The sequence below is a fragment of the Diadema antillarum genome, unplaced genomic scaffold (genome assembly GCF_040938485.1).
Source record: "Diadema antillarum isolate AM-2024a unplaced genomic scaffold, OU_Dant_1.0 seq00000562_RagTag, whole genome shotgun sequence".
NCBI classification, from domain to species: domain Eukaryota; kingdom Metazoa; phylum Echinodermata; class Echinoidea; order Diadematoida; family Diadematidae; genus Diadema; species Diadema antillarum.
In genome coordinates this window covers 518,635-538,932 of record NW_027271501.1, presented here as the reverse complement: position 1 = coordinate 538,932, position 20,298 = coordinate 518,635, and the positions used below count along the sequence as shown (strand labels likewise).

The 20,298-nt window shown below is 38.3% G+C and overlaps 1 protein-coding gene across 1 annotated transcript in view; it reads left to right on the top strand.

The window, feature by feature from the left end:
• Positions 1-3,786: 3,786 nt before the first annotated feature.
• LOC139735047 (septin-2-like) overlaps positions 3,787-20,298 on the top strand; it is a 47,879-nt gene continuing 31,367 nt past the window's right edge. Inside the window, exon 1 of the mRNA XM_071645824.1 lies at positions 3,787-4,455. Coding sequence (XP_071501925.1) covers positions 4,450-4,455 — 6 coding nt within the window. The 5' untranslated portion in view covers positions 3,787-4,449. The remainder of the gene's footprint in view (positions 4,456-20,298) is intronic.

Sequence of the window (20,298 nt, the reverse complement as noted above, 5' to 3'; positions counted from 1 at the left end):
ATGCAGTGACCAATATATCATTTTAAAGGTATTATTTTGTACTATATGATAGAGACCGTACTTCAAAATCTTCAAAAATGGACTTATCGGTTTTTGCGAACAAACTTCATATATATTAATGGGATTTTTTTTAGCGTGAAGTATGAAAATGTTTATGCATCATTATTTTGTAATCGTCCAAAACAATATTCATAAATCGAAAGTATCTTTAGGATCAGGATACATTATGACTAATTTGGTCATGTGTATAATTAGTTCTTACAGACGTCATTTTAATCGTAGATTCTTTTAGTGAATAGAGCATGAACAATGTCTGACACATCAGACATTGCTGACTGAATCTAACTCAAGAGTCATTGTTAGACCACATTCCAGTTTCAAAGGTCTCAGCTACAGGCTCCTACGTAATACCAGAGAGTCTCTGATATTATGTAAATTTCGGGTTATGACAAAATTAGAGTAAGAAACAAACTTTGAATGGTTCAAAGGCGGAATACTATATTGTGAGGGACCGGAGACACCATATTATTCCATAATATAGCCCAAAAACATGTTTGAAGAAATCATTCAGTAAACATTTTAAACACTACCAGCATATTAATGTTCATAGCTCCCTCGATATATTGATAGCACAAGTCTCATAACTGTTGTATGTAGGAGTTTTTCTCCCATAGATGTGAAAGTCATTACAGTACCGCTCAGGCAGCAGAGGTTTGACAATGCCTGACGTCTAACACAATACGACTGTACAGCCAAAAGCATCGCAGATTTTTTTGTTTTCTTTTGTTTTGTTTTGTTTTGTTTTGAAGGGGGGGGGGGGGTTCTCACAATCAAGTAAAGGAAGTCAGTTGACTGCAAAAGACTGCCCCAAGCCTTCTCGATTGATGGCCATACACGCTTCATTACCTGACGAGGTGACTGCAATATAACCTTGTACAGAGAATAAGAATATCTGGAACGATATGAATGATATCACGGAGAAGATATTTTTTCATCATAATAATAATAGCTTTTGGCAGGACAATGCCGTAGTGTAGTGAAAAGTGTAACGCAACAACAATGGGGATTCAGGTACCCCTTTCTGTCCCGTCACACCTGGCTGAACGAATCCCTATACTAGTACTCTCCATGCTGGAGTACGTTGCCCCTGAAATACCCATGGCAGGACAACGGCATTGCTCATCAGCAAGGACAGACCAAGATGTGACTACAGTAGCTCCATGGACAAACAGATCAAAGCCTCTATTCGTTTTCGCCATCTATGGTTCACGTAGTACTTCAGTATTGTTAAAGTTTCTGACATATACTATAGTAGCCGGGAAGTGTTGTTTAGCTGAGGATGTAGACGCCGCAAGACGCGGGTCGCACCTCGATGGTTTGACGGAAAACCTCCAGGGGATCACACCTGTACGTGTTCCTGTCTTGGGGTGACAAGACGTGGCCTCTTGCTGTAATCCTTATGTGTTTCAACTTATCTCCCCCCCCCCCCCCGGCTCCCATCCCTCTCCCCTTCTCTCTATTTCTTCATCTGTCTCTCCCTGTCTATCCAATGTCTCTATTTCATTACTTCTATACTCTGATTGTCTTTCGTCTGTTTTGTCTCTTTATCTCTCCTGCATACAGAACACCTTTTCGACGTCGCGAAAAACTTGAAATGAGAGAGAAAAGTTGGGGGGGGGGGGGAAGGGAGGGAGAGAAGAAGAGGGAGGAAGCTTAGTCCGTTATATCCACTGCGTTTTGGATGATTGATTTTAGAGTATAACAATGCACATTGTCTGAATTTTGACGAACCTCTTTTGGATGAATAGGAAATGATTAATCTTTCTTTTTTTTAGTTGTCTCCGTTTGATCATTTTTCGATAGATCTGGAACAGAATCATTATGGCAGAAGAGCATATTGTATATATCAGCATACGTAGTGTCAAGTTGAAACAGGGCAGTACTGGAATGCTCTGAAAACTGCAGCGCACCAAAATGATACTCATTTTTCATTCTTTACACGCTCCAATTACTGGTATTCCAATTTTTCGGAGGCTGGTTTTCATTGTGCTCTCAATGTTATAACATACATACATGTACCTGCGCACACAGAAACAGACACAGGCACAGACACGCACATACACAGGCGCACATGTCTATCTATCTATCTACCTATCTATCTATCCTATCTATCTATCTATCTGTTTATCTATCTATCTATCTGTTTATCTATCATCTATCTATCTATTTATTTATTTATTTATCTATCTATCTATCTATCATCTGTCTATCTATCTTCTATTTATTTATCTATCTATCTATCTGTCTATCTATCTATCTATCTATCTATCTCTCTCTCTCTATCTATCTATCAATCTATCTATCTATCTATCCATCTATCTATTTATCTATCCATCTATCTATCTGTCTATCTTTCTGTCTATCTATCTCTCTCTCTATCTATCTATCTATCTATCTGTCTATCTATCTATCTATCTGTCTATCAATCTATCTATCTATCTATCTGTCTGTCTATCTATCTATCTATCTGTCTATCTATCTATCTATCTATCTATCTGTCTATCTATCTATCTGTCTGTCTATCTATCTATCAATCTATTTATCTATCTATCTATCCATCTATCTATTTACCTATCCATCTATCTATCTGTCTATCTATCTGTCTATCTATCTCTCTCTCTATCTATCTATCCATCTATCTGTCTATCTACCTATCTATCTATCTATCTATCTATCTGTCTATCTATCTATCTATCTATCTATCTATCTATCTATCTATCTATCTATATCTATCTATCTATCTATCTATCTATCTATCTATCTATATATATCTATCTATCCATCTATCTATCTATCTATCTATCTGTCAGAGTCTGTTCGTCTCTCTATGCCTGTCTATTTTTATTATGTTTATGCATTATAGACATACATTTTATGTAATAGATATATTAGTTTGATTGATAGATCGACAGATAGAGATGCTATACTCTTACAAACTTAACCAGTCAGTATTCCTTTTCTTTTCATCCTTTTTGTGTCAGTATAGACTCCGATGGAGGATTCGGTGAACTCATTATCGCATTGAAGGCAATCCAGAAATACTCACGTAGATGTGACGCATTATCTTTATCTTTCAAGTCATCATTGTAAACTTTAAATTCTGACAGTTTCACATCACCGTGGCATTCTGCCATCATGAATCTTTACCGGCTAGGTTTGATAAAGGGCTGCATATCCATTTTCTAGCTTAAAATAAAATTATGCTATAGGGCTTGTATGAAAAAAATAATGCTGTTTACTGCTTTATGGTATATTTCAGTTAAGATTTGTCAGGGATGTAGCGAAAATGTTGTGTAGTGATGTCGCGAGTCAGCGAAACAGAGCATTTTGAGCACTTTCTTGAAACAGGTTCACACACCTTTTCGATATGTCATCGTAGACTGACATGGTATGAAGTTCACTTTAATAAGTGGAGACCTTACAATTGTTTTGTCAGACGATACCAAAAGGTAGAGTTAATGGTGCAAAGCAACAAAAAAAAAGTTGATAAACCACATAACTAAACATCAGTCGTATTTGCCAGAAATAGCAAATACTGTGACTGTATAGTATTTTGGAGGCGTGGGAGGATAGGAGGAAATAATCCTGTAGGCACTCTACATTGTGTTTGCACATAAATACATGCTTCGCGTACTCCGCGGTTGAGTATGATGAATTCAGTGTATTACCATATGCCTCGTTCGCTCAACTGCACAGTTCGTTGCAATCCATGAGTGTGTGTGTGTGGAACTGACATCGCCTATTCGCGCTCACAGACTCCGTTCAGCACGTCCCATAGAGTGTAGATTCCGTAGCGTCTCCCGCAGACGACACTCTCCGCCACCGCTGGGACGCCAGGAGGTCGCATAAGAAAACAAGCAACAAACGGTGACGGAATATTTAAAAAAAAAGCATTTTAAATGCGTACAGTGTCATTCCTGTGACATCCAGACAACCATAGCGTGCTGGATCTTTGGAGGTAAGACGGAGAAGGACTGACTTTAGGAGGACGAAGGGAACCAAATACCGGCGTCAAAACTTTGAAGAGTTATTACTTCCCCTCCTCTGACAAGCCATTTTTCCGGATGACTCTTTGGAACTCCCACTAAATTCAATTTCCCGTGGACAGGTTCACCGCTGTACGTTTTATCTTCATTATATAGCGCTCTATATTCTTTCTCACACTTAGAGCAGTCATTTTTTTTTTCTTCTTGTTTTGGATGGTGGATCTTCGCGCGTGCCAAAGCACCCCACGTCTGCTCGTGTTTATATTGATGTAGCGCATCCACCTGTACCTTGGGAGCTACTCAGCGAGGAGCACACGGCTTGATCTAGGGAAGATTGGATATCACTTTGGAATATATTCAGTGCTGTCTCCAAAACCACTTCGCCATCTGCCACGCAGCCACGATGGAGGTTAGTTTTCATCATGCGTTGAATTTATCGTACTCGTAGCGTTCGTCAATACTTGATTGAGGTACAGCTTGATAGTCAAGAGTGGCGTATATAACGGTATAATATGGTATATCATGCATGATATACCATAATATACCGTTATATATCAAGCTTGTTGGTTGCATTCGCTGTTTTGATCATATCTTAAACAAACAAACGAACAAACACACACACACACACACAAACACACACGAACACACACACACACACACACACACACACACACACACCTCGTTTTGCTTTAAAAAAATGTTGATATGGGATATTCATTGTACAGACTGGTTTACGTGTTAAAAAATTACTGGAGCCAGTATTCTCATCGTAACGTAACACATTGCGGTTATATGGATATTGGTATACAGTCAATGTCTGCCACTGTGCTCTACGTGATTAAATAAACACGAGTAGCAACATTTAAATGCTTGAATAATAGGCCTAAGAGCAGAAACCGCTTTCAGCCATCCATATAATCCATGATGTCGTACAGTCAGTCAAAAATTTTGTATTCGACATTTTGCAAATTTACATAAATTCTGCCGTCGATGAACAAGATACTCTTTTCCATATATTATCATGATTGCTTGTCACACTTTCTGTAGATTTGTGAATATCTCGCAAATAGTGTCGCCCTGCAAAATGGTAGTTATTCGTATTTATGCTGAGTGCTCTGGTTCTATTGACAATACTATTTGCGAGGCTAAACAAGCTTGCTCTCATGTGTTAGTATGCTATATGATAGTCTAAAAATATCCGTTCGATAAATGCAGACAACGGTTCGAGATGATTACACAGGGCAGGTTGTGCGTATTGGACCAGGTCGAAAAAAGTACGTCTCCCTCAATTCTGGCCGTATACACCACCTCCCTAAATTCGATTTGGTGTCACGCACCCTCATTAATAGTTATTATATTGCGTGTGCAATACGCAAGTTGTGTAACATCGATGTGTATATACCCGCATAGGGGTACTATGCTAAAATAATGGTACCGATACGTGTACTGGGTATGCGTAGCTGGTAGCTGGGTAATTTGACGGTCCTCCTGCGGCGTAATACGCCTAATAGGACATCCTACGATCGAGGATGTTCGAACACGGAGAATAACAGCCCTCATTCTCTGCGAAAAGCGGTTATATTTGCTAGGGGAGGTCAAGCGTTGACGGGCATTGTTATGCTGACTTGTGTTTACCTTTCGAGATGTAACGAGCAGACTCATATCTGACGAGAGGGGAAAAACGAATCGCACTCTCATTGAGTAGGCTAATTTTGGCGTGCCTATAGTTGAAAAGAATACTTCAGTTTACGGTTAATTGCACACGACAGGTTTCTCGTGCAACTAAAATCACTGCTGCCTATTAGATACTATCACGGCAGACGGCAGCCATAGGTGAACGTTTATTATTTTTGATGTCATGTGATTCTCCAAGACAGAAAAAAAAAAAAAACATGGACCACTGGATTATGTGGCAATAATCCATTTATTCCATCTCACGCACATCTGAAGAAGATAGGCGGATCAGAGCGTGACTTGTCCCTGTATTCACGGTCATGTTATGTTTGTTCAAATGTTGACTTGATGTCCTTCGGATAAGTGCAAAGATTGCTGATTTCTATTGCGGGTATCAACTTTACTTATTGTGGTCTTTGAAGTAGCACTTTTCCATGTTAGACCAATCAGGTCTATTTGCGTGATTTAAAACTGACTAAACATCTTCGGTAGCTTTCTAAGCATTAATGCGACAATGATATTTTCAAAAGATACAACCTGATGCAATGACTATTTTATACAATTTCTTTCATCAAAGTACTGCAAATGACCTTTCTCTGGGTTACAAAACACAATCTTTCCCAGTATTATACAATTCATGTGATAGCCCAACGTGCTGATATTCGCGTAAGCGCACAAATCTTTTAATTGGTACTGACAATTAATGAAATCGTGTTACCATCACCAAACATTATCGAGAATCAATAGAGTTTGCATTTCCTCATGATTGGTATCACACATGCTCTCACAAACACGCACATATACGTATATATGCGTGTATATGTACATATATTATATAGTATATTTAATATGTATATGTATATGTACATATATTATATAGTATATTTAATATGTATATATACAACATGTATGTATGCATGATATATATGGAGACATACAAACACAACTGGCATATCATTTTGTATCTCTAGGTCCTATGTAAAAACATATAATGATAATGATAATAATAATAATAATAATGATAATGATAATAACAACAATAATAATCATAATAATAATCATATATATATATATATATATATATATATATATATATATATATATATGAAGAGTTTGTTCGCAAAAACCGATAAGTCCATAATTGCCAAATGGAGATATTTGCGATTAAAGGTCAAGAAAAATAAAGAGAATAATAAGAACATTTTTGCTTCTTTTGACCATGACTTCAAAAATGTACCTTTATATGTAGTGACCAATATATCATTTAAAAGGTATTATTTTGTACTTTATGACAGAGACCGTACTCCAAAATCTTCAAAAATGGACTTATCGGTTTTTGCGAACAAACTCTTCATATATACAGCCGATCTTGTTAAAGTCGAATCAAAAGGAAACGGAGAAATGTATACGTTAACCCTTTCAGATTCGCAGTGTGTGTAATGATATTGCTGCCGTGCGTGATGCACTTGTCTTTGGCGGTGTTAGGGTTTAGTCAGGGTTGCAGAACATTGCGCCATGTACTCTTCCCAACGTCATATAGACCGGATGTCTGTCATGAATTAAACGCTTCCGGCTTGCGGTTGTCTTCCAAGACTCTTCTGATGGACGATGGGAGAAGGAAAGGGGGTGTCAACAGAGGCAAGGGGGGGGGGGGGGTGGAGGGAAGTCGCTAGAGAGTACATGTATGTGTCTTAACAATGCTCAAATCCATATCATTGTCGTCAGTGATTGACGAAGTATAGACTCATCCTAATGACCATTATAGGAATTATACCCTGAAATAGCTTTTATAAGACGTGGTCAAATAGACCAGGTGCCCAATTAATTTACAGAGGGGTTTGCAATGTTTAAGTTACCGTGGTAACGAACTCAATGCTCACATCTGATTGGTTGCTGCATGGTTGCCGTAGAAACTGCAATCATTGCATCATAGAGTAGTTGTTAAATGCTCTATGGAAATGGTGTCCATGGTTGCAAAGGCTCACACCCCTAACGAGCACTTTGTCATTGATATGAGATTAAAATAAATGGTCCTCGCAAGATGCAGTGAATATTTCTATCTGAAGGACACTGAAAGATCCTCGAAACACTAATGAAAGAGGATGAATGAATGTTCATTGAACAAGTTTATAATATCCCGTTACCGATAAGAGATAATCATGATTATCGACAGTATACTCAATTGGTCATTAGATGTCTTAAAACCACCTGTCGTGACAGTCTCACACTGACTTCTCAGTCTATTCTATTACGTCACACACTACACAATCCATGGGGGCGTGATGCGCACCCTTCCCCATTCTTTCCCCTTTCCCATTCTTCTTGGCATAGAAACTCAACATTTTAATATCATTTTAATGTTGCCTTCAGAGCATGCCTTCTCTCGCTCCGTCCTATTCCCTCACCGAGTATACTTCAAGACTGCGCCGTGTCAACTTTAACGTGAGAATTCTATGTGATTGGATACTCCATAACGTATTGTTGCAATGCAAACAAGTCATATTATGTCGTCCTTTGACGAAGCAACGTTTTGACGTAGGCCTATTTTAAAACGAAAATAGGCCTACACGTATTCCTTCATAGAGCAAACATCTAAATTTCTTCTTTGGGATTCACGATTTCTGTACATGTAGGCTTGTAATGCAATCCATTCGATTTGCATTGTATTGTAAATACGCTCGACTTATACGTTAAAGGGACTGTACAGTACTGGTTGAGGTGAGGATTTAGGTTTATAACATTTTTCGGTGAGATAATGAGAAACCTGTTATGAAATATGAAAGACCATGTAATTTCAAGAAGGATTCAACGTTTATTTGATGAAAACAGGCCTTGAAATGGTTGAGATGTCCAAAACAGAGCGACCCTAATAAAAGATGGGACCCGACTTTTATCAGGATCACTTTGCTTTACCTTATTTTTGGATGTCTCAGTCATTCCCAAACCGATTTTCATCAAATAAACTTTGAATTCCTCTATGAAAGGTATGCTCTGTACTATTTCGCAAGTGGTTTCTGGGTATCTCGCAAAAAGTTCAAAGCCCAATCCTCATCTCCACCAAGACTGTATCAAATGACTGCTCTCTATGATCATGTAGGAGTTGTGTTGCATACAAATGTACTTTACACAAGATCTGATGGTACACTTACGCACATACTTTGTATATGAGCTGGAAATTGGCATCTGAATCCACGGTCTCCGTCATAATATCGCGGATGAGGAAAAAAAAGTGTAACAGCTCCACGCAGAGTGCTACTGTTTGTCTCAATTCATTGTCCTGCATATTTTTGGTTGCCCGGCGAGGGAACGCGATAATGGATTCTGTTCACCATTATGCCACTGTTTGCTCGTAAGCTTCAAATCCGTGTGGGAATGGTTGGAAAGATACTTCTTGGTTCCCTCGTAAGAACCCGATTGAATTGTTGTTAGCACAATGAATATTCTAATCAGCCTGATGGCCGCACTAGAATTATTCAGTTATTCCTTTCTAAAGAGTCATCCTCTAGGAAATCGGTATGGACACATACAGATAGACTATGTGTGTGTGTTTGTGTGTGTGTAGATGTGTGTTTGAGAGAGAGAGAGAGAGAGAGAGAGAGAGAGAGTACATTCTCTGTTTATTTTCATAGATTCACTGTTAAAACAAAGGGAACGAATATAGAGCAACAGTCCCCAGATATGGTCGAAAATGTCTGAACTTCAGAATTACATTAAGGAAACCAAAGAAAGAAATTATAGGCAGACTCGTATGAATGTTATATTAATGATTTAAAACATCCCTCTTTACCTCATTATGTTTTTAAAATTGCATGTCTGTTTATATACGTCTGTTTATTTGTGAATATGATAATAGATTCAGAGTCCCTGTCCAAGATAAACTACGTATATAGGTATACTATCATGAATACTCTAAATTACAAATTAGTATTATATATTTTGCTGTAGTTATTTTACCGTGTGTTATTGTATTCGCCATTATATCAGTAGTTGTAGCAGAGTTAGCAAGACTGTTTCATCTAAAAGCCACTGGACACTGCTGTATCTATATAGTCACGTCACCAACCTCAAACTTTTACTGTAGGTTATCAGGTCTTGATGCACAGACTATACTAATTATGTCGAGTGTGAAGTGTAGTATAATGAGGGAGGAAGAGTTCAGCCGGTAAATATAGCATGTTCATTAACATGACTTTCCAATAATTGTGTTTGCCGTAATCAAAGTAGGTTATAATATATTCAGCCAGGGCGGGCAATATGGCTGGAATCCTTCGATACGAACAAACAAACAAAAACAACATCATCAACAACTACTACTATTACTATTACTACTACTATACTACTACAATTACTACTACTACTACTACTACTACTACTACTACTACTACTACTACTACTACTACTACTACTACTATACTACTATACTACTAAACTACTATACTACTATACTACTATATACTACTACTTATAACAGCAGCAAAACATAATTGAATTATGACCAGAAATTTTTATCACTCATTACGAAACCTTTACCTTTTTCTCACTAGCTGATGTCGATTAAGAGGACATGGTGGCGACCTAAATAACCGTATATGGTACGGGAATATGACTGTGGAGTTTTTGTCCATTTTCATCCCATCCAAAATACCCGCATAATTTATCGACCGATTTATCGACGCGAACAAACACTCAATTTGCCGATGGCATTTGTGCTGTAGACCAGAAAAGTACACATACACAAAATAATGTCTGTGAATCTTCACTTTTAAGTCTTCTCACACGAACGGTCATTCTGAAGTACTGCCACCTGAGCTAACATCATCTTAGATTCTTACATAAATGTCCGTTCTTTTACATGTTAAAAAACAACAACAACCAGCGGAATAATAAAATATCTAAAAAAGAGTGCTCCGAAATTCTAATCAAACTGTACGACACATAACTAATAGGATACAAGACTAGTACTACACAAGATTCAGCATATCTTTTTTCGGTGATTATCGAAAATGTCATGACTCAACAGTTGGCCATATAAGGTATTGATAAATCGTTTAACAGAGGTCCCAGACTGTTGTTTTGTCGACGAACATGCAGAATGTAATCGAGAAGAGACATTGGATCTTTATATGGCTTGAATAGCTTGAAGACTTGCGAAATGTGAACACGGATGGTGACTATAGAAGCGAAAGTTCTTTCAAAATTGCGCTGTAATAGGAAGGCGAGAGCATGAAAAGTAGAAAGATTAGCTTCAAGCTTATTTGGAAATTCGACAGTCACCTGTAGTTTGACTCACCGCGCTCTACAAGCAGCACGATGATCATGAATACCAGAAGTACAAAACCATTTGCCGAATAACAAAACCATTTGCCGAATCGACTGATACTCGTTACATGGGCTCTCTAGAGTATATTGTCACCACTCATCTCCCCACCATCCCCTCGCCCAAAGAAAGAGATAGGTAATAATGAAAGAAAAGAAATCTTGAAGTCTTCAAGGAAAAATTATCTCAAAGAAGAAGATGTTACGTGGAGCATACAATCTATTCAACTGACCAGCCAAAATGTTTGGATCCATACAAGACATAATTCATGGATAAGCCGTAATAGTTTGAAAGTCATCTTACATGGCGTCTTTCGCCGGAACCTTGCAATATCTGTCCTTCAGTCACGTGACATTAACGTCATCTGTGTGGAAATCCTCAGTGTCCTGTTCGCAAGCACACCGAGGCAAGCAGACCTTGTACGAAGACGTGAATGTACTTTAAATACCGATATCAAAACATCCCATGATGCATCGTCTGCGGTGTGAAAATAAAGGGACACAGGAAGCAAGCGTCACGGGGCTGAATATCTAGAATAATTCCTTTAGGTATGGTGGAAAAAACAAAAATACTGGACATGACTCCAGATATTCTTCACATTCACGGACCCTCAACAGCCATTCTAAAATATGGTTCCATTTTGTTACCTTTGTCCTCGTGGCAACTCAGGGGCACTGTGCCTGCTACATGTTCGTATAATACAGTTGTTTTGGATGAAACCGTTATACTGTTTCCCGTGATCATCTGCGCTCGACAAAACTGGATAGTATCAATATTACGCATTGTGTGACTTCGCATAGGTCGTAATGTTATATCAATATGTCGTCAAATAGATTTTGTTCCTGATAGATCTCCTGTTAGAACTGTACCCTGGTATGCACCCTGGATTATTTTTGTTTCAACTACGTTACTTACTTACACAGGGAAATCAAACGCTTGTAGAGGTTACCATATAAAAAGAGTAAAATGGTGACGTCTCTGTGACTCTTATGATTTGCTTAGATTTGATTTGTTGTTTTCGAATGAAAAAATAAGTAGAACATGTTCATACAATAATTGCACGGCTGAAAATGGCAAACCAACATTCTCACGTGAACATGTGATGTATGAAACGACAATCTTGACCTGTAGTTTATAAAGTGCACGTCTCTTTCCTCTGAGGGCTCAATATTATCGAATCCACTCCTCGTGATCGATGACCTCGGTAAGGCCGTAACGATGGGAACCACTGGTGTCCCTTATCATGGTCCTCTCCGAACAAGAGATTGCAAGCTCATAAAACCATTAACTAATTAATCGATTAACCCGCAATGTTATCCACACCTTATAGTTAGCGTTAATCGGAGTATCTACATCAGGTAGCACAACAAAACTAAAATGGAACATTTCCCACGCTATCCGTATATACGACCTTCATGACCACTTCTTCCTTTTTATGGTTGTGATATTGTTACATGTAAACATAAAAGCGAGTAACAAATAGAAATGATTGAATGACCCCGATTCTGGTTTCTTCTTTTTGTCATTTTTTTTTTCAGTGTGTGAGAACTGTAACATACAGTGACTTATGGAGGTTAGTTGTATTTTTCGGGGGGGGGGGGGTTGGAGTGGGGTAGAGTATCAATAGCCTGAATCTAAAGTCAATTTCATACAATTCAATTTAATCATAATATTTATTTTCAATAAAACATAGACAAAAACCAAAGCTTATCTTTACAGCAAAGCGGCACGCACTGAACACATTTCAGCTCACTTCGTTCATTAATCAAAATGGCATATAGTGATCATTAAGATGACATGATAGCTTCCTCATAATTGAACAAACTCAAAATAATTTGAGGCATGAACACAGCAGTTGATTAATTGTATTAAAGGCCAACCTTATTATGATCCGTTGCGACCTTTTAATTTTCCCCAAATTGATCAGATGTTGTGACGTCATGACACGTTGGCGGCACTTCTGTTGCCCAAGGTAAAACTGAACATATGAGATTAGCCGCCCCAATTTTCGCTATAGCTTTTGCCTCCATGTCATCACTTTGATGTTAAGTGAATGTCAGCTCTGTCCTATGCCCTGCAATGGTCACAGAAGGTAGGACACGGTAAGAAATATCTGCGTACATTATGCTAGTGATAATGATTGTACAGGTTTTCTACTGCTATTATAGCGATACTGAGACTGTCTCCCGTTCGTATTCTAAAATCTCTCTAACATGAAACTTGATGAGATACTCATGACTCCCCGTGGACTTTCTAATCAGATTCACCAAGCAGGTTCATGTATATGCAATGGGTTCAAGATACGATTGCTTCAAAGCTCTGTGCTCACCGGTTCAGCGAGAGAAAAGGGAATGTAGAATGATACAGAGATAGATATACATGGGTAGCTAGATAGGAGGCCAGGAATGGATGAATACACAGAAAGATAGAGTAGAAGATAAATGGACAAAGACAATACAGATAGACTGATAAATACGCTATAGACGAATTGATGCAAATATGTTGTAGATAGACAGGAGGAAGGATGGATGGGTAGAAAGATAGAAAGATAGATAGAATGGTAGATAGACAGATAGATAGAGACATAAATAGAAGTATGAGAGGGAGAGAGAGTTTTGAGATACAAAAGAGTACAGAATAATTTATACGAAATGGATGGATTCATCCTGCGTGGCATACAATCACTGTGATCGACCATCTGGAATCCCTAAGGCTAAAGGTTCACAGTTCGAACCCTCCATGGCATATATTCGACCACCACCTCTTCTCCCATGACCCCTCAGTGAGGTCATTGACACCATGCATGGCTACCCATCGTGCTTTGTGTTTGACCTTTCGTCGGGGTATGATTTTTTTTCCCGGGTTTTCTCGCGAATGATTTTCCTGTTCCCGTGCCTTCGGCATCTTCCAGTCTCCTGATTAATCTTGTAAATGTCACCTTTTTTTTTTATCATAGCCTGAACCTGCTGAATCCATTGAAGCGAAGATGAAATTTAATGTGATTGAAATTAACATAGGTTATATATGCGCACCCGAAACTGGTACCAGTAGCTTGGCTGGCTTACTCCCAAAAGCATGGAGTATAAATGCAACTTCGGTGGATGCCAGAGACCCAGTTGTATCGTAAGACGATTCGTTTTACGTTCATGGCTGACAATTAGGCTTTGCATAACACAAAATATGATAGCAAAATACGTAATGATAGCATTATAGATCATAACATTTTTGCGCAGGAGTTTGCAATTCATGTCCTTTTAAAGGGGAAATCCAGTCCAAATATAAGTTATTGTGATAAGAAAGAGTAAAACATTACGAGTTCAACGGTATAAATTTGATTGAAATTGGATGGAAAATAAGGAAGTTATGACATTTTGAAGTTTCATTTTGGGGGGAAACAGTTCTTGAACAGTCAATATGACTATGCAAATGGCAAAGTGAGCATGTCATTCCCTCACAACTTACCATATAGTTTGTACATAAAATTTTGAAATTTCCAGTTTTTCATTCAAACGCAATTATGCCCGAGGCTCAAATCCTCATATATCTAACTGATTACTATTCTGAAGTTATTCAACCAAGAATAACGTCATGTTTCAGACTTCAATGAGAGAAACATTGAATTTTTCGTCATTTTTTGTACACGATCAATGGAAAATTGTGAGGGTATGACACGGTTAGCTCACTCATTTGATTATTCATACCCACTGCACAAGAAATGTTTTGGAGAAATTATCAAAGCTTCAAAATTTCATAACTTCCTTATTTTTCATCCGATTTCAGTCAAATTTTGACAACTGAACTTGTAAAATTTTACTCTTTTTTATCAGACTAACTTATATTTGGACTGGATTTAATCTTTAAAGATTTGGAAAACTACCTGGAATATAAATGATAATTAACATACACATTATTATTCCCTACTATATTTCTTATAATTCAGTATAAATCTCCTGACAACAATTAAGTGTTGGCAAGACTCAGACATGAAGAATGATTACAGGAAACTGATATTCAATATAGTGTAAGGTTTCTTAGGATGTGTGTTGCCAGCCAGCCCCAACCACGTATATGGCTGTATGCAATTAGCTACTGAACAAATATTCGCACGTGATTCGACCTCAACACACTTTGCAGCATTTCATCCTTTCCAGAACTACACACACTCTGTAAGCATTAATTGACTATGAATCGAGGTAGTTCATCTGTGGTAAAGGTACGACTCAATTCCGAACTTAATTAACTTTACCAGCACAACTCTCGGTCTACAATAGACACGCTCAAAAGCGAGCAGATTGCGGCCATTGTTTCCCTGATAAGCTTGAGATCCCAATACCGCCTACACATTCGCAAAATACAAAGACACGAAATAATAGTACCAGACACTAATGCGAATGAATAGGTCCTATTCAAGAAGGGTACCAAGTATAGTGTCACAGGCTTTATTTGCCAGTGCATGAGACAAATTTGTAACAACAAGGCCGAATTGCATCAACGAGCACCCGACTTTGAGAAGGAAAACAAAAAGGCAGTTTTTTTTTTTAACGTAACTTACCTCAGCGTCACTATGTAGTAGTAATAATTCTTCTCACATAATCATTGATAGCTGTACTGTTGTCATAACGCTGTTGGATGATCGTCTTGGAACGTAGGTCTATATCGCTGCCGTTTTGGAGTTACAGAATTACAGCCGTGAGAAACACACTACGTTACACAGACTTTGTGTCTTGTTTTATGGTGCACTTTTTTGCAAAAGCGTCTTCATGGGGGAGGGGTTGGGTCATGAAACATTCGTGGTCACGTTAATCATCGCCTTTGATGGATTCTGCCTGACAAATTCAGGGAACAAATCAAATCGCATTCAATCAAAACTATTAAAATACCAGGCATAGTTGATAATACCAGTACCAGACAATGGATTTGCGGACAATCACTGAAAAACGATCTATCCTGAAATAGTGTCAAAGCGAGTTGGTGTATGGTATATTCTATAGTATGTATACCTAGGCCCAAGGAGGTTCCTCCTTGGTAGGCCCTAATTACTAGGCACGTAGTACGGGATTTTTAAAGCCTACAGAATGTGGAATATAAATCTAACCCACAAAAAAAAAAAACGCTCACAAAGCTATTATAAAATACATGTAGGTGGAATACAATAAGTTTTATCGTGAACTTTGATTATTTTTTTTTGCAACATGGATGAAAGACACGAGCAGACAAACAAAAATATATCGCTACACATAGTTTTCTGAGCACAGTTTGTCCCAGTGTGATCCTGATACTGATTGTTGTTTATGAAAGAGAAAAGACAGCACCGTGTCATCAGAGAAGCAATGTACCATGCACTGTATCAATCAAAATGGCATTGACTGCGCGAAATGGTGCAGGTATGCAAAGTGTGCCAATATTCACCTCTTTATTTGCGTGGGTGCGAGACGAGTGCGTCGAGAGAATTGACACGAGTGAATGATTTCCAAAACTTCCCCGACCCTGTAATTGCACATGGCTGAATACGCATTGTTTTCTGGAGGTCTATGCTAAAACTGGCGTCTGTAAATGACTTTGAAATCCAAGTATCATGCATGGCGTCTTCTGTACGCAGAAGACACTGTTCCTTTTTTGACGGCCTTCGTGCTCTCTTTAACTTCGCCACGACCATCAGCAACATGTTTGTATGTTCGTTCGTTCGTTCGTTCGTATTTATTCTGCTTCGCAAATCAAATCAAAATAACTCACATGGTTGTGAAAAATTTCAAACAAAATATAACCAAATAACAAAGGAGCAATACAAAAGTGCAGTCTATGTATATATGACAAAAATAACATGTATATCAGTGGAAGATGATCCTTCACATCAGTACATCAGGCTCCGAATACACAAAGGTAGCAATGAGTAATTTAAATCTCGCCCGTATGCCGATATACTTGTAGATTACCGGATACCCAAATTTTGATTTTGTCAACAATGGTCAATGTGCGTAACACAGCGCCTCCAACAACAAACCTCCAAGCCTACTACACGCGGCTTGTTTCAGTCCTTGAACTAATGTAAATCTAAACCATGGATTTTATTGAATTCGAACTGAAATGACGAAACTGATAATTCATATTTGATTGAAATAGGACTGTGTCTTACCAACACTCAAGAAAATGAGCCATATTTGTTATTGACTATATCTAAAGTACATGCACTTTAGCTCGAACATTCTTCTTTGAGATGTAATGATAGTCGGGTTGTTGTTTTCCCATTTTCAGCTTGTTCCGTTCACCACTTCATGTATACCACTTGAAATGGCACAGGTTTAGCTATGCAATGCGGTGACGGTCAACTGTCCCAGAACCAGACCACAAACCACCTTGACACTTCTCTGATTGCGCCGATAGAGGTGTTACCATGGCAACGGTTTGTTTCAGTGGCCAATGAGTTTCAGTACATGTCCCGTATGGGAAAATGAGTTCACTGTCAGGTCAGTGTGATCTATTTGTACCGGTCAGGCCACGGCTATAGTCGACGCGAGTGTGGTGATCGCAGATGAAGGATGCTCTACTGAGAACAATGAAATTTGGGATTACTATCTCAACACAGAATTTATTTGGGGGAGTGTGTACAGTCATGACAATTCATTTGGAGTTTGTCAACGCGCAGGAACAAGTTTGAAACAAATACCGAGAAGTACAAAATAAAAGTCGCATTAAATTCTTAGACAAAAGGTGCATGAGAAAGCTTAAAGGGAATCAGTCCCCCTTGGAGCTCCAACAAACCCTATGTAAAATCCTCGTCACATGTTGGTATAGACAAATGCACATCATTACTGCATGGTGAGGTAATTTCGTCAAATTTCAGCAGAAACTTCCTCTTCCCTTAGAAGGAAAAACAAATAGCACTCCGTAAATTATCAGATTATCCAGATAGCTCGAGGACGAGAGATTTTAAGTCTCTCAGTCCTGTCGGTGACATTTTTACACACAAAGTGCATAGGGTTTTAAAATGACAATGTTATGAGAGTTAATGAATCATCCAATAGAAGGAAATGACAGCTACTAGTCAAAGAGGTGGATTACACACTTCGTATGTACCTCTTCTGACTTAAAAGATATAAAAGACGAATAGATAGAAAGAGGTGAGTGACTAAGGAGGAAAGGAAAGAGGGAAGGGGTGGTCCCCTGAAGGGTGTGGTGATTATTACGTAATCATGTGTCAACGACCTTGTGATGGCTATGAAGAGCTTAGAAGAGGAGAATAAATACCTGAGGGTTCTAAAGCCAGAAGATGATGTCCTCGAAAGGACAGGGAGATGTCTCCTTTCATTACCCTGCAACATCGTAATCCATCTCTCTATCGGTATCTTTCTCTCTCTCTCTATCTATCTATCTATCTATCTATCTATCTATCTATCTACTCAATGTAAGATTTTGTGAAATGGGAATTTTCAGTGATTTTTCTCTCATGCTCTCTGGGAAGCAAAGTGAAAAGTATAGTATATGTGCGCGAGTAGTTAATCGATGCTCACGAAAAGAAGTGAAACGTCCAAACAATATGTCTAGAAAACGATCAATCTGTGTGAAAATTGGTTGGCGAGTGGCAGAGAGCATCACAGTTGTTCAGAATGAATGTTGTCTCCCCGTGGATTGAGTGACGAAATTGCCTTTATTCAGACAAATCGGATAAGAGATTCAATTCCTTTTCTCCCAGTCAGTTGTCTCCGCTTTCGCAGGTGCAGGTATCACGTGTTTCAAGACAGTACATCTGTAGACTTACATTATTTTACTGTCACAGACGTCAGTATGATTACGCGCGGTGCTTAACTCTAGAATGACAAACGCGCTACTAGTTCCTCATCGATTTAAACTGTCAAGTCCTTGGGAATTTTGTTGCAGAAATCTTCATCTTCTACAATATTCTAATCATTAAGCTGGCACCTGTAAGTTTCACTACTTATCTTGTCTCGCGGACATAACGATTTGTCATCGACAAAAAAATTATGGTAAATGTCAATTATAATCACATCCCATATCATTTGAATTTCCTGAGCGTGATGAGAAAAATCCATTTGATTAGAATCATTACTATCATTTACATTTAATATTGAAATAAAGTGCGTCAAGATCATGACTCTCGGTCATGTTCAAACACGTATTTATTTAGCACACGTGTTTATCTCATCTTTTATCATGCACACCTTGTTATGTCTGCATGATTGTGTACTTTACTGCTTGTATTCAGACTGTCATATTCGTCCAGAGGTCAAAAACAAGGCATATGAATTTCTTTTTCCGTACTCATAACAAAAACTCAATGTTTAGACTTTACTGAGTGTGTGTGTGTGTGTGTGTGTGTGTGTGTGTGTGTGTGTGTGTGTGTCTGTGTGTCTGTGTGTATGTGTTTGTGTGTGTGTGTGTGTTTCATTCTGTTTGTCTGATGTCCATATTCAATATTGATCTTTTTTTGTGTGTATCAGAGAACTGCACCTAATGAATAACTCGCGCTATTTCTGAGTCTGGCTTTTCCTCCTCCAAATGTAGTTTGTATTCCTGTATATTCGCCTCCACCTTATTGTTTGGTGATTGTTGCAATAAAAAGAGAACAGAAACGAAGACATTGCCCTGTACGGATAGACTTTGCTAGAGTACGGTTGTTTGGGAATGGTGTTAGTGAGGGTGGTGATATTAAAGGGACATTCCAGACGATTTTCATAATTTCACATCGTGTTAGTACATAAGTCGACAACTCCATGTACGGATTTGTAGAATTTATTGTGGTTCTTTAGCAGAGAAACAGTACTTTGAAAAACCTTAAACAAATTACACTGAACAAGGATGATGACATAGGAGGTTCACATATTTCAGAAATGTAGCAGTGTAATTCCATTACTTTGCGAGTTCAACTGTGCATAATCTATGCATGCCTTCTTCTTTTTTTTTTTCTGCTTCCTTGAGCCCCAACTCATGCATTCTTATGGTGACTCTGCCATGTCATCATCCTTGTTCATTGCAATTTGTTCTAAATTTTGAAAATATTCTTATTCTTCATCCAAATTATCACAAATTCTGAAACTCTGTCCTCAGTATAGGCCTAACTAATTCATAGTTGTTCAAATGTAAAAATCTGAAAATCATCCGGAGGTCTCCTTCAAGGAGGAGTAGAAAGATGGTGACATCAAATAAGTGACGTAAGAGGTACAGTAAGAAATGTCTCCATCAATTCGTACAGTGAGTGTATCAGCCGGAGTTCGGTTCATTGTACTTCTGTGCCTGTCTGTCAGT